At 53.0% G+C, this 12,802-nt stretch overlaps 1 protein-coding gene across 23 annotated transcripts in view; it reads left to right on the top strand.

Annotated features, from left to right (window-relative positions):
- DNM1 (dynamin 1) overlaps positions 1 to 12,802 on the top strand; it is a 74,936-nt gene that overhangs the window by 60,717 nt on the left and 1,417 nt on the right. For 8 of the 23 annotated variants that reach the window (XM_060200247.1, XM_060200230.1, XM_060200232.1 and 5 more), the window contains 6 exons: positions 2,783 to 2,892; positions 5,793 to 5,904; positions 6,568 to 6,579; positions 7,210 to 7,380; positions 8,668 to 8,909; positions 9,222 to 9,437. In XM_060200247.1, coding sequence (XP_060056230.1) covers positions 2,783 to 2,892; positions 5,793 to 5,904; positions 6,568 to 6,579; positions 7,210 to 7,380; positions 8,668 to 8,909; positions 9,222 to 9,437 — 863 coding nt within the window. Of the gene's footprint in view, positions 1 to 2,782; positions 2,893 to 5,792; positions 5,905 to 6,567; positions 6,580 to 7,209; positions 7,381 to 8,667; positions 8,910 to 9,221; positions 9,442 to 12,047; positions 12,089 to 12,802 lie in introns of all 23 variants that reach the window. The other 15 variants (XM_060200248.1, XM_060200239.1, XM_060200240.1 and 12 more) reach the window with 7 other exon arrangements.

The raw sequence follows: 12,802 nt of genomic DNA on the forward strand, positions 1-12,802 counted from the left end.
GTCACTTCCTGCTATGTCGCCCAGGCAGGCTTCCTAGACACCCCATGGGTGGACAGGGTACTCTGTTGCCCTTCACCTTCTGGGCTCCCACACTGGCGCTCCTCACACAGGACCAGGGATTGTGTGACCAGGGTCTGAGAGCCTGATACGGGCTGTGCTAGGGATCTGGGGAGTGGATCTGAGAGGGTCACCTATCATCTTACCTGGGGTGGGGGGCATCTTTCTGAAGCTATAAGCATACACTGAGTGGTATGGGGGGTGGGAGGTGGGAGTAGGTGGGGACCCCCACTGCTGGGGGAGGGGGGGTACAAGGGATTTCTGTGGGGCTGTGTTGGGAGTGTTTGGAGTAGGAGGGTCTACATGTTCATTTGGGGGCAGACTACATGTGCCTTGGAGTTGACACAGCCCATGGTTGTGTGTATGTGTATGTAGTAGTGTGGCTTTGAGGAGGGAGGGTATGTGTGTGGAATAACTGAAAATATGTATGTATTGGGGGTGTAAGGACGGGGTGGGCTGTGTACCTTTGTCAGGATGTGAGTGTGTGTGTGTGTGTGTGTGTGTGTGTGTGTGTGTGTGTGTGTGCTTACAATGTGTTTGTGTGCTTGGGGTATGGATGTAAGATTTAAAGTTTGGGTGTGATAATGTGTATACCTCAGTTGCTGAGTGGTGTGTGTGAGTGGTGTGTGTGTGTGTGTGTGTGTGTGTGTGTGTGTGTGTGTGTGTGTGTGTTGGGTACGAGTGAAATTTTTATTAGGACAGCTGGAGCCATGGAGGTGTTCTGAGCTGGTGGGGGGAGGGGATCTACCCCCTTTTTCCAGCCAGAGACAGTTCTCTGGTCTTTGGGATGAGGAAGGAGACCCTCAGGGCGCACCAGGGCGCACCCACATCCCCAGCCCTGGTTCACTTCCCCCCTGCCCCCCACACCCCCGCCATCTTCTCAGCCATCCTCTGCCACCCAAGCACCCTCACTTCACCCTATAAAAATTGGCACCTCCATTCTTCTGTACCTCCACCCGGCCCCCCAGTCGCTCTCCCCAATCCCTCTGCCCAGCTCCAGGCTCCAGTTCTGGGATGACGCATGGAGGTTGGTCCAGCGTTCCTCTCCGGTGGTGGTGCCGAGGGTCTAACCCAGCCCAGCCTAACCAATGTGCAGACTACTGTACAATTTGGGAGTCCTGAACAGATAGTCTAAACACTGGGTAGACGGAGTGGACTTGTCCTCTGGTCCTTCCAGGCAGCAGCGTCTGTCCAGCCGGTGGAAACTTCGGTCCCTCTCCTGGAGATCCACAGCCCCTCCAGCCCCAGCCCCAGTGTCTCCTCTGCCCCAGCCCAGCCAGCCTATGGTCCCCTCTCTGCTCCTGACTCCCTTTCTGCCTCTTTGACGTGGCAGGGGTGAGCCAAAGCTGTGTCTGGGAAGGAGGGGCCTGGGGAGGGGGCTGGCCAGCAGGAAGGGAGGGGTTGGGGGAGGATGCCATTCCTACCTAGTGTCCAACCCCAAAGCACTGGGCGGGTAGCAGGGGGGGGCTCCCTCGAATGGTTCCAGATGTTCTCTGGCTGTGTGTGCAACTTCCTCCTTCCTCCTCCCACCGCCCTCTGGGGCTCCCGGCCACCCGCCTCGTATAAAGAGGGCTTTATGTGACTGGACTGTGTGTGGGGGGGGGGGGTCAGAGGGAAGTGGACAAGATGATGACGGGATGGAGGAGTGGGGTGCTTCTATACCCAGTCCCCCACCTGAGACCCTAGGAGCTGGCCCAAGTTCAATCCCATAGCACCTGAACCCCACTCTTACCCCTACCCCACCTCCACGAGGATCTTGTGGTATTGAATGATCTAGTGAAGTACAGGCAGCTGAAGGCATCCTCTCTTCCCAGAGTCCCTTCTTAGGAACCCCCCCAAGGTACTGGGCACAGATCCCTGAGCCCTGTCCTATAGACATAGCAGCCCCCTCCAGACATACACATAGCACCCACCAGCCAGTCACTCACAGGATCTCCCAGACCATGGTGAAGCCCCAGAGCCCACTACACCCGCTGTGTACCTGTGAATACAGGCGCCCACTGGACATATCCCACAAGAGCTCACAGACATGAACAGTCACCATGCACACAGACTCAACAACGGACACACACACAGCTGTGCTAGATGTCCCCCCGACACACATGCGCAGATGAGACACAACACCAGACACACACACAATAATGATGCAGAGTGAGTGGTCAGGCTTTTGTTCACACACACACACACACACACACACACACACACACACACACACACACGCTCACACAGCCACACACATGTGACATACACAACCTCACCACCTCCAGGCTTGGGCTGCGCTCCTAATTACTAACACATGGTTGGCTGGGAGTGGGGAGCAGGGGCAGTGGGCTGAGCCAGCCCTTTGAAGCTGCTGGGGCTGCCGGCCCCCCTTTCCCTGTCTGTGCAGTCAGGAAATGAAGTCAGAGGCTTATCCAAAGCAGGCCCCAGAGAGAAGAGAGCAGGGGTCCCTGGCTGGGCAGGCTAGACTTGTATCCAGGGCTGACTTAGGGCAGGATGTGCAAGACCTACCCTCAGCCTCACCACCCTGGGCTCCTGGGCTCCTGGGCCCTGGACTGTGTGTAGCGTGGGTGGGAAGGGCCTGAACACACCCAAGAGCTCCATGACCAGGCTCTCATCAGAAGTTAGGACTGGCACCTAGAAGCTCAGGGCTGCTACAGGTGTGAAAGGCCCCTGGCACAGAGCAGGACTCACCTCACCCACTATCCCAACACTCTCCCTACAGGAGAAAGAGAAGAAATACATGCTGTCTGTGGATAACCTGAAGCTGCGGGATGTGGAGAAGGGTTTCATGTCAAGCAAGCACATCTTTGCCCTCTTCAACACCGAGCAGAGGTTCCTGCCTGCCCCTCCCCTCCCCTCCCTGTACCTCCCTTTTCCCGTGGAAATGGAATTGTAGATCCAGAAAGGAGAGGGCACAGCCTGGCCCTCACAACCAGGAGTTCACTTGTCAGATAGTGACTGACACCTCACTCTGCTTGATAGCAAGAATTCTCTTTGTGCTCCCTTTCTCTTCTTTTCTCCCTTCTCTCTCTTCTCCTCCCTCTTTCCCTTTCATCCCTTCTGTCCTTTCACAGTTAGAACTTGTTCTGGGCACTGGAATGCATCTCACTCAGTATGGTATGAACCTTACTAATTGCCAGGCCCTGGGTTCAAGGTCCCGCACCATGTGAAAGCACCATGGTACTGGCATGGTGTCCATGGATGGTGGATTGATGCTGTAGTCTCAACTAGAGGATGAAAATGTAGACTTGGAGGAATTGCACACGTGTGAGGTTCCAGTGCAAGAAAGAAAGAGAAAGAAAGCAGGAAGGAAGGAAGGAAGGAAGGAAGGAAGGAAGGAAGGAAGGAAGGGGAGAAGAGAGGAAGGGAGGGAGGGAGGGAAAGAGAGAGAGAGAGAGAGAGAGAAAGAAAGAATTTGAACTTACTCTACATAATATGTCAGGCACTGGAGAAAGAGTATAGGTACTGGGGGTTCATCCCCAGTAGGACTAGTGACAATCATTACCTGACCTCTCTTTCAGGGCTGGCTCTAGATGATGTTATCCTGAGAGAGGAGGGCTCTTATATCTGCAATCAGGCGGTGGGGGTAGGGGTGTCTCAGAAAGCCAGGGAGGGAGCCAGTGGGGGTCTGACACTCAAGCTATGGATGGCAATGTCTATGGATACTGGTTCTTTTTTTTTTATTATTCACTTTTGTTGCCCTTGTTGTTTTATTGTTGTTGTTATTGATGTTGTTGTTGTTGGATAGGACAGAGAGAAATGGAGAGAGGAGGGGAAGACAGAGAGGGGGAGAGAAAGATAGACACCTGCAGACCTGCTTCACCTAGTTCAGCGATTTCCCTGCAGGTGGGGAGCTGGGGACTCGAATCGAGATCCTCACGCTGGTCCTTGCGCTTTGTGCCACCTGTGCTTAACCTGCTGCGCTACCGCCCAACCCCCAGGATACTGGTTCTTGAGAAGGCTCAGCCCTCTTAAAAAAATTTTTTGTTGTTGTATTTATTACATATGAGAGAGAGAAAGATTCCCATGAGGTAGAAAGAGAGAGAGATGATGCAAAGCGCAAGGACCCAGAATAAGGATCCTGGTTTGAGCCCCCGGCTCCCCACCTGCAGGGAGGTCACTTAACAAGCAGTGAAGCAGGTCTGCAGGGGTCTGTCTTTCTCTCCCCCTCTTTATCTTGCCTCCTCTCTCAATTTCTCTCTGTCCTATCCAACAACAACATCAATGGCAACAACAACAACAAAGGCAACAAAATGGGGGGGGGAAATGGCCTCCAGGAGCAGTGGATTCGTAGTGCAGGCACTGAGCCCCAGCAATAACCATAAAGTTAGAGAGAGAGAGAGACCAAGCCAAAGCATTACTCCTGTGCACACAATACTAGGGACTGAACCAGGAACCTCAGGCAAGCAAGTCTGCTCTACCATTTAAGCTATCTCCTCTAGCCACAAAGACACAGTCTCTTTATTTTTAGAAAATATTTATTAAATGATGGAGAGAACCAGAGCATCACTCTGGCATATATGATTCTGGGATTGAAGTTTGGACCTCCTATATGAGAGTTCAACACTTTATTCACTGCACACTGCACCACCATCTGAGCTGCTTTTTCTTTCTTTCTTTCTTTCTTTCTTTATTTATTTAAGAGAGTAAATTTCTAATATGTATTTTTTATTTTGGATAGATACATAAGTTGAAAGGGAAGGGGGAGATAGGGAGAGAGACTACAGCATTACTTTCCTGCTCATGAAGCTTCCTCTTGCAGGTAGGGCCTGGGGACTCGGACTCTTGTTCTTGCACACTCTAATGTGTGTGCTCAACCTCTCTGAACTGCTTTTTTTTTATCCCTTTTAAAAAAATTGTCTTTTATTTATTGGACAGAGACAACCAAAAATGGAGAGGAAAGGAGTTGATAGGGAGGGAAAGACAGGGGGCTGGGTGGTGGTGCACCCGGTTAAGCACAAGGACCTGCACAAGGATCCAGGTTCGAGCCCCTGGTACTCCACCTGCATGGGGGACGCTTCACAAGCGGTGAAGCAGGTCTGCAGGCATCTATCTTTCTCTCTCCCTCTCTCTCTCCTCTCCTCTTTCCATTTCTCTCTGACCTATCCAATAAAATGCGAAAAAAATAGCGGCAGGAGCAGTGGATTCGTAGTGCCAGCAATAACCCTGGTAGCCAAAGAGAGAGAGAGAGAGGAGAGAGGAGAGATGAGAGAGAGAGAGAGAGAGAGGTAGAGAGAGAGAGATAACTGCAGCACTGCTTCACCACTCACAAAGCTTTATCCCTGTAGGTGGGAACTAGGGGCTCAAACCAGAGTCCTTGCACATTGTATGATGTGCACTCAAACAGGAAGTAAGGGAGGGAGGCAGGAAAGGGAAGGGGAGGGGAGGGGAGGGAAGGGTAGGGAAAGAAAGGGAAGGGAAAGGAAAAAAGGAAGGGAGGGAGGAAGGCAGGCAGGCTCTGGCCCCCTTTTTAGCCCTTTTCTAATAGATGGTTTTACTGTTTATTTCACTGAACACCCACAATCCTAACAGGTAGGAATTATCATTAGCCCATCTTTCAGATGAGGGAAATGAGACTGGGGAGAGGAAGGGACTTGCCCAGGGTCAGACAGCAGGGGCATGAGAAAGCAAGGGCTGGACTCGCAGCCTGATGACCCAGTCCATGTCTGCTCGGAACCCTCAAGGCAAATGAGCTTCGAGCCATCTCCTCTCCCTTTTGCCCCATCTTGCAGGAATGTCTACAAGGATTACCGGCAGCTAGAACTGGCCTGTGAGACCCAGGAGGAGGTGGATAGCTGGAAGGCCTCCTTCCTGAGGGCTGGAGTATACCCAGAGCGTGTTGGTGTGAGTGTCGAGGGGGTGGGATGGGGTGGGGAAGCTGCTTAGACTAGAGGCTGAAGCTGGTGAAATAGTTCACTTGAACAATGTACTGCTTTAGCATTGGTGTGACCCAGGTTCAAGCCTGGTCTTCATAGCTGTGGAGTCTCTCTCTGCCTGTCTAACTTGCTCTTTCAAACTGAAAACATCAGCCTGAAGTGAGAAGGCTCCAGACCTGACCAACACAAACAAACACGAAACAACAGAACACCCCAAGAGCACTATTCTCTGGGGTGCCAAGTCCTGCCATTTGTCAGGGTCCTTACTGGGCTCAGAAATCACAGGGTTTCCTCACCCTAGCTGCCCCTGGGGTGGCATCAGAGTTGAGTTTCCCTCCTAGCTTCTCCAAATGGCAGATGTTTTCTGTCTCTGGCTCTGCTGCAGATGGCATACTTGCATTCCCTCTACAGGATTGTGGTTTTTCAGGAGCGTCTGTTCTTTTTCCCCACTTCTTCCATGGTGGCAATGTCTAGATTTTGGGGTGCAGTGTCCTGGGCTCACTCAACTCTCCCTATTCTTCTCTCTGTGTGTCTGCTTTGCTGTGCTCCCTCGTGGCACCGGTGGTGGTGGTGGTGGTGGTGGTGGTGATGCTGGTGACTGACCCCTCTGGCTTTGATGTGGGCCTCGCAGGACAAGGAGAAAGTGAGTATGTCCCCTCCCTTGCATTCCGCCTGGCAGGAATCTCTAGCCTGGCACTGCCTATAGCCAGGTTTCAGAATCAGGAAGGCACCTTGGAGACTGGCAAAACAGAAGCAAATTCTAGACACTAGAGTCTGAACCAAGATAATGCAATGGTGCACCAGATAGAGTGGATGTGCCACGATGCTCAGGAACCCAGGTTCAAATCCCCAGTCCCCTCCTATAGGGGAAAGCTTCACGAGCAGTAAAGTAATGCTACAGGTGTCTCTCTTTCTCTCTATCTTTCCCTTCCCTCTCAATTAAAAGAAAAAAAGAGAGGAAGGAAGGAAGGGGAAAATGTCTGCCAGCAGTTATGGATTTGTCCTGCCGTCAACAAGCCCCAGTGGTAACCCTGGTTATCTTGGTGGCAATAAAACAAATAACTACTGAATGAGAAAAAAGGAAACCTGTGGCCCCTGAAACTTACTGGGGTGGGCAGAGCCAGAGACCTGGAGTGTATGGGGAGCTGGGTGTCTGTGTGTCCAAGCCCGTTGCTTGTCTTAGTGCTTTAGCATTGCACCATTGAAGGGCCTTAGGATATCTGGAGCCTGGCTACAAGGGCTCAGCCACCCCAGTGTCCTCTTTTCTCAATAGGCCAGCGAGACGGAAGAAAATGGCTCAGACAGCTTCATGCACTCCATGGACCCACAGCTGGAGCGGCAGGTGGAGACCATCCGGAACCTAGTAGACTCATACATGGCCATCGTCAACAAGACTGTGCGGGACCTCATGCCCAAGACAATCATGCACCTCATGATCAACAATGTGGGTGTGCTGCCACATGGTGGAGGGGTGTTCTTGTGGAGCCAGGGAGGCAAGCACCCATTCAGGTTGGGTCAGTGTGGGGGTTAAGCACAGGCCAGCCCATTGGGACCAGGTCTGGGGAGAAGCTTGGGTCCACACCAGAGCACTCCAATAGAAATGTCACCTGAGTGCCATATGTTATTTTACTTCTCATAGCTTAGTTAGTGAGAGTAAAAGAACAAAAATAATTGTAATAACCTATTTAATGCTACATACTTAGAACATCTTTTCAACATGTAATTAATCTGAAAATTATTATTGAGACAATTTATATACTGTGTTCATACTATTTTTCCAATTTGGGTACTTAATTTTCATGGAAAATACAACATCTATATTTAGGTGTCATGAAATTTATAGTTGGAAAAGAAGGGTTTCATAACCAAGTTAATTCTAAACCTATTTATACATTAGTGAGAAAGGACTGGAAGTCTACATCTGTTGAGAACTTCTAGAACGTATTTGGAAACATACACCTCAAGGAACCACTGCATCCACAGGTTTAGAGAAAAAGACTGCTGGGAAGTTAGAACTGGGTTTGAAGTCATATTCTGCACACATTTCCCTTGTGACTGTGAAGAAATTAACTACCCTCTCTGAGTCTCTGCTTCCATAGATGTAAATTATGATTACTAAGAGATGAGGATTAAGTAAATTTAGTGTGCAGAGAGACACAGTTCCTAGTGTATAGTAGGTACTCAAAATATATCTAAATAACACATAAATGAGACACAGGTTTGTGGTGTAAAAAGCCTCAGGACCTCCCCATGAATGGCCCATGTGACCCCTCAGGATCTTAAGGAGAACATTAACCCATTCCTACACTTGATACTCTGATTTCATGCAGACCAGATACACATTTAGACTTACTACTCTCAATTCAGGAGGACTGTGAACATTTACAATTTTCATCTTTCTTGTTTTGGTCCAGTGATGGGCACAAGTCCTTAGAAGGGGTGTAACTGCTTCGTCTTATATCTGAGGAAACCAAGACTCAGAGAGATGAGTAGGCGAGTGACCTGGCTGTGTGATAGGCCTTGAGCGTCCTGCCCTACCTGATATTGGGCAGGTCATTTTCCCTTCTCTGGAGCACAGTATTCCCATCTGAGAAAAGGGCAAGGCATGGGCCAGGGAATTCCCCATTTCAGGAAGCTCCCATCCCAGTGATACTGACCCAGCAGGGCTGGATGGAGAGGACAGGGAGCTAAAGACTGCAGATCTCAGCCCCGTCTCTTTGCCCACTTGCAGACCAAGGAATTCATCTTCTCGGAGCTGCTGGCTAACCTGTACTCCTGTGGGGACCAAAACACACTTATGGAGGAGTCGGCTGAGCAGGCACAGCGGCGTGATGAAATGCTGCGGATGTACCACGCACTGAAGGAGGCGCTCAGTATCATCGGTGACATCAATACGACCACCGTCAGCACGCCCATGCCCCCGCCCGTGGACGACTCCTGGCTGCAGGTGCAGAGCGTACCGGCCGGACGCAGGTACCAGGGCCGGCCCCCACGGCCCCAAAGCCCCCCAACCCGGGGCCCGCGGGAGGAGGGCCGGGACCGGGCAGTGGCGCGCCCGCGTCACCCGGACGGCTCCCACCTGGAGCGAGGGGTGGAGCTTAGAGTGGGCGGGGCTTGACGCGGGGCGGGGCTTGCCGTGGTGAGCTGGCTGCTGGGCGGAGCCGGAGCTTGGCTCTAGGGGGCGGGGCTTGCGTGCATGGGCGTGGTGGGCACCTGGCTGGGGGCGAGGCCTCAGATGAATCGCTCAACTCTCGCCGCTTGTTTTCTGCTCCCTGCCGCCCGCAGGTCGCCCACGTCCAGCCCCACGCCGCAGCGCCGAGCCCCCGCCGTGCCCCCAGCCCGGCCCGGGTCGCGGGGCCCTGCTCCTGGGCCTCCGCCTGCTGGGTCCGCCCTGGGGGGGGCGCCCCCCGTGCCCTCCAGGCCGGGGGCTTCCCCTGACCCCTTCGGTCCTCCCCCCCAGGTGCCCTCGCGCCCCAACCGCGCCCCGCCGGGGGTCCCCAGGTGAGTAGGGGCTAAAGTCAGTGGGAGACGCGGCGGGGCAAGCGAGGCCAGAAGGGAGGTGGGGCTGGATTTGGGGTGCTCTCCATCCCAGGCCCTCTGGACCTGAGGTGCCAGAGCCCTGGGAAGTGTGGCCCAGAGCCTGCCCCCAGGGAGCGCTGAGTCCCGCAGGTGGTCGTTTTTTCTGGGGAAGGGGCTGTGGGGCTCACTCCACCTGCTCCCTTGCCAGCTCCTGCATGGCGTTTCCCTCTTTCGCTCGCCATCTCCCACTTTGCATTCCTTTTTCTTTCTTTTCCTCTCCTTCCCTGTGAGCCTACCTCAGGTCTGGGAGGCTGAACGCAGCTCCTTTCCGGATGTGTAGATTCCATTCACTTACTCTCAGGACTACCTCCATGTCCCCCTTCTCAGTCCAGACTCCTATGAGCTGTATGTGAGCTGTGCCCAGAGGGGAGTGTCCGGTCTCTGGCCTTTGAGAACAGAGGCCAGGCAGTGACTGTGTGACCATTAAGGTGCGATGGATGTGTGGGCGTGCACACGGGTGTGAGAGTGTAAGAGTGGCACCCAGGCAGGGGACAGCTGGGCAAGGGCAAGGGGTAGGGGCAATCTGGTGCCTCGGCCTATACCCGACCTGGACCAACATGAGAGATATGGAGGCAGGAAGAGGTGAAGGCTGCCCCATTCCCGGAGATGTCAAGGGCGGGGGGGGGGGGGGGGGGGGATTCTACTTCATCCCTTGGCTTTGCATTCTGGATCCACAAGCCTATTTCAAGGAAGATCCTTCAGATACCTAATTCAGTGCACCCTGTTCCCACTGGTCAGATTCTGAGGAAGAACAAATCAAAACCAATATCATGGATTTATGTTTCCAGATGACTGGAGGGTAGGACCTTATGTCTGGCCTCCATGGGCCCAGAATGAAGCACAGAGATAGTGCTCCACTGAGTCAAGCAGATGGGGCAAGGCAGGCAGCACGGTGCTAAGAACAACAAAGTGGCGCCACACGTTCAGCTTCACCCTGGGCCTTTAAGCAAATCACTTTCCTGTCCAAAACCTGTAATCCCCAATTCCCAAGTGATTGGCAGTGTTCTGCCTTTCTCTCAGTGTTGGTGTGGGGACTGAGGGTGACAGTGGCTATAGGGATGCCACACTGACTGTAAATATGGCTATAGGAGCACTTTGCTAACTTCCAACATGAATTTGCTTTGTTTTAGATTCATTATTTATTAATAAGGGAGAGAGAAGTGGGGGTTAGAGAGAGAGAGAGAGTGCCAGAGCATGACTGACACATGCAATGCCAGGACCTCATGCTTGAGAGTCCAGTACTTCATCTGGGGCTTCCCAATAGGAGTATCTTTGTTTTGTTTTGTCTTAGATCAATTTACTTCTTTATTTATAAAATAATGGATCAGAGCATCACTCTGGTGTGTGCAGTTTGAGAGCTCAAGACCTCATGCTTGAAAGTCCAGAGCTTTACCCACTGCACCACCTCCAGGGCCACCCAACATGAGTTTTTAAAGGCATTTGACATGAGGACTAAGATTTGGTAGCTAGGCTAACTCCAATCTTGCTAAAAATAGGGACTACTTGGTAAGTCATAGCCCTGCCTCTGGGAAGAGCCTAGCCATGAAGGGGAGCTTCAAGGCAGCTTGACTTTGCTGAGGGCTGATAGCAACAAGTCTTGGATGGTGAAGCATTGGGAGGGTTTTTGGGCAGAGAGAGGACAGTATGGGCAAAGGCAGTGTGGGGTGCATTGAAGAGAGCCACTGTGGGGGCCGGGCACAGTGGGCTAAGCGCACAAGGCACAAAGTACAAGGACCGGCTCAAGAATCCTGACCAGTTTGAACTCCCGACTCCCCACCTGCAGGGGGGTCGTTTCACAAGTGGTGAAGCAGGTCTGCAGGTGTCTATCTGTCTCTCACCCTGTCTTCCCCTCCTCTCTCCATTTCTCTCTGTCCTATCCAACGACAATAGCAATGACAACAATAATGACAACAAGGGTAACAACAAGGGCAACAAAATGGGAAAAATGGCCTCCAGGAGCAGTGGATTCATGGTGCAGGCACCGAACCCCAGAGATGACCCTGGAGGAAAACAAAGGAGAAAAAAAAGCCACTGGCAGAGCAGAGTGCAGATCAAATGGGGAGAAATAAAAATGGATACCTCGAGTGAAGGGCAGGCTGAACTGGAGAACTTAGAATAAGTGCTGTGGGTGGAAGGAGCCATAGGTAGATAGATGCCCACTGGACCCTAAGAAGACAAGACCTGTCCCTTCTGCAGCAGTGTGGGTGGCCCTCTGAGCACATCCAGCATAAGAGTGCAGGGAGCTGGTGCAAATGCCTCCTGTGTTGGGGCGAGCTTCTGTGTTGTGACTCAGCCCACGTGTGTGCCTGCATGCCCCCGATCTGTGCTGCACGTGCCGGCCAGTGGGGGTGCTGGGCAGTGGGAGGCGTATGTGTGCCATTTGTGGGCATGTATCAGTGTGTGCATGCGGGCCCACGGGGCCTCCCAGCATGTGTGTGCACGCCCGGGCGTGTGCGTGTGCGTGCCCCTCACCCCCAGGCCTGCCTCCTCCGTGCGTGTGAACTGCCATGTTGATTTCGTGCTGTCTTTCAGAATCACTATCAGTGACCCCTGAGGAGCGTCAGCCATGGTAGGTACATGCCTCTCTACCTGCCGCATGAATGGTGTGTCTGCCCCCTGCTGCACCAGCTCCACACTGGGGGGCATACCTGGGACCTCAGAGCCAGGGTCCCCTCCCTCTCCCTTCTCAGCTACAGACTTATTCTGTCCTCTTTCTGTTCTTGCTGCCAGCTGGCTTTCCCACCTCACTTCTCAGTAAGCCTCGGGACTCAGTGCCACTGCCCTGGAGAGTTCTGGGGACAGGCTCCACTCCCAGGCTGGCAGGTCTGGGTGTACTCTAGAGAGGGCAGAGAGCTCCTGGTTTATGGTATAGGTGCAGGGGGCCTGGGGGGAGGTGAAGGGGGCTGGACTCAGATGGTCAGAACAGCCACACTCATCCCCTTGTGTGAGCCAGACTGCTGGGGCAGAGCAGCCAGCTCCCAGCTGGAGGAACTCACTCTGACATAGAGTTGGTCAGAGCCCATCTCCTCTCTGGTGCCAGCAGTTATCTGTGACTTGAGAAGACTCTGGTTGTCAAACAATTTTGGAAAGCCTGAAAGTCCCACCAACAGCCCAGAACACACCTCACAGCAGGGTCACACAACCCCTTCCCCTCCTCCCTCCTTAGAATTGTCATGCTTGCTAGCGCATCTCTAAAGGTAGTATCCTCAGCCCCCGATGAAGCAGCAAAGCCAGCCCACAGGCTCATGGACCTGGGCCTGCCACTCCTAGGGGTGACCTCCACCTAT

This window comes from Erinaceus europaeus, chromosome 10 (assembly GCF_950295315.1).
Source record: "Erinaceus europaeus chromosome 10, mEriEur2.1, whole genome shotgun sequence".
NCBI classification, from domain to species: Eukaryota; Metazoa; Chordata; class Mammalia; order Eulipotyphla; family Erinaceidae; genus Erinaceus; species Erinaceus europaeus.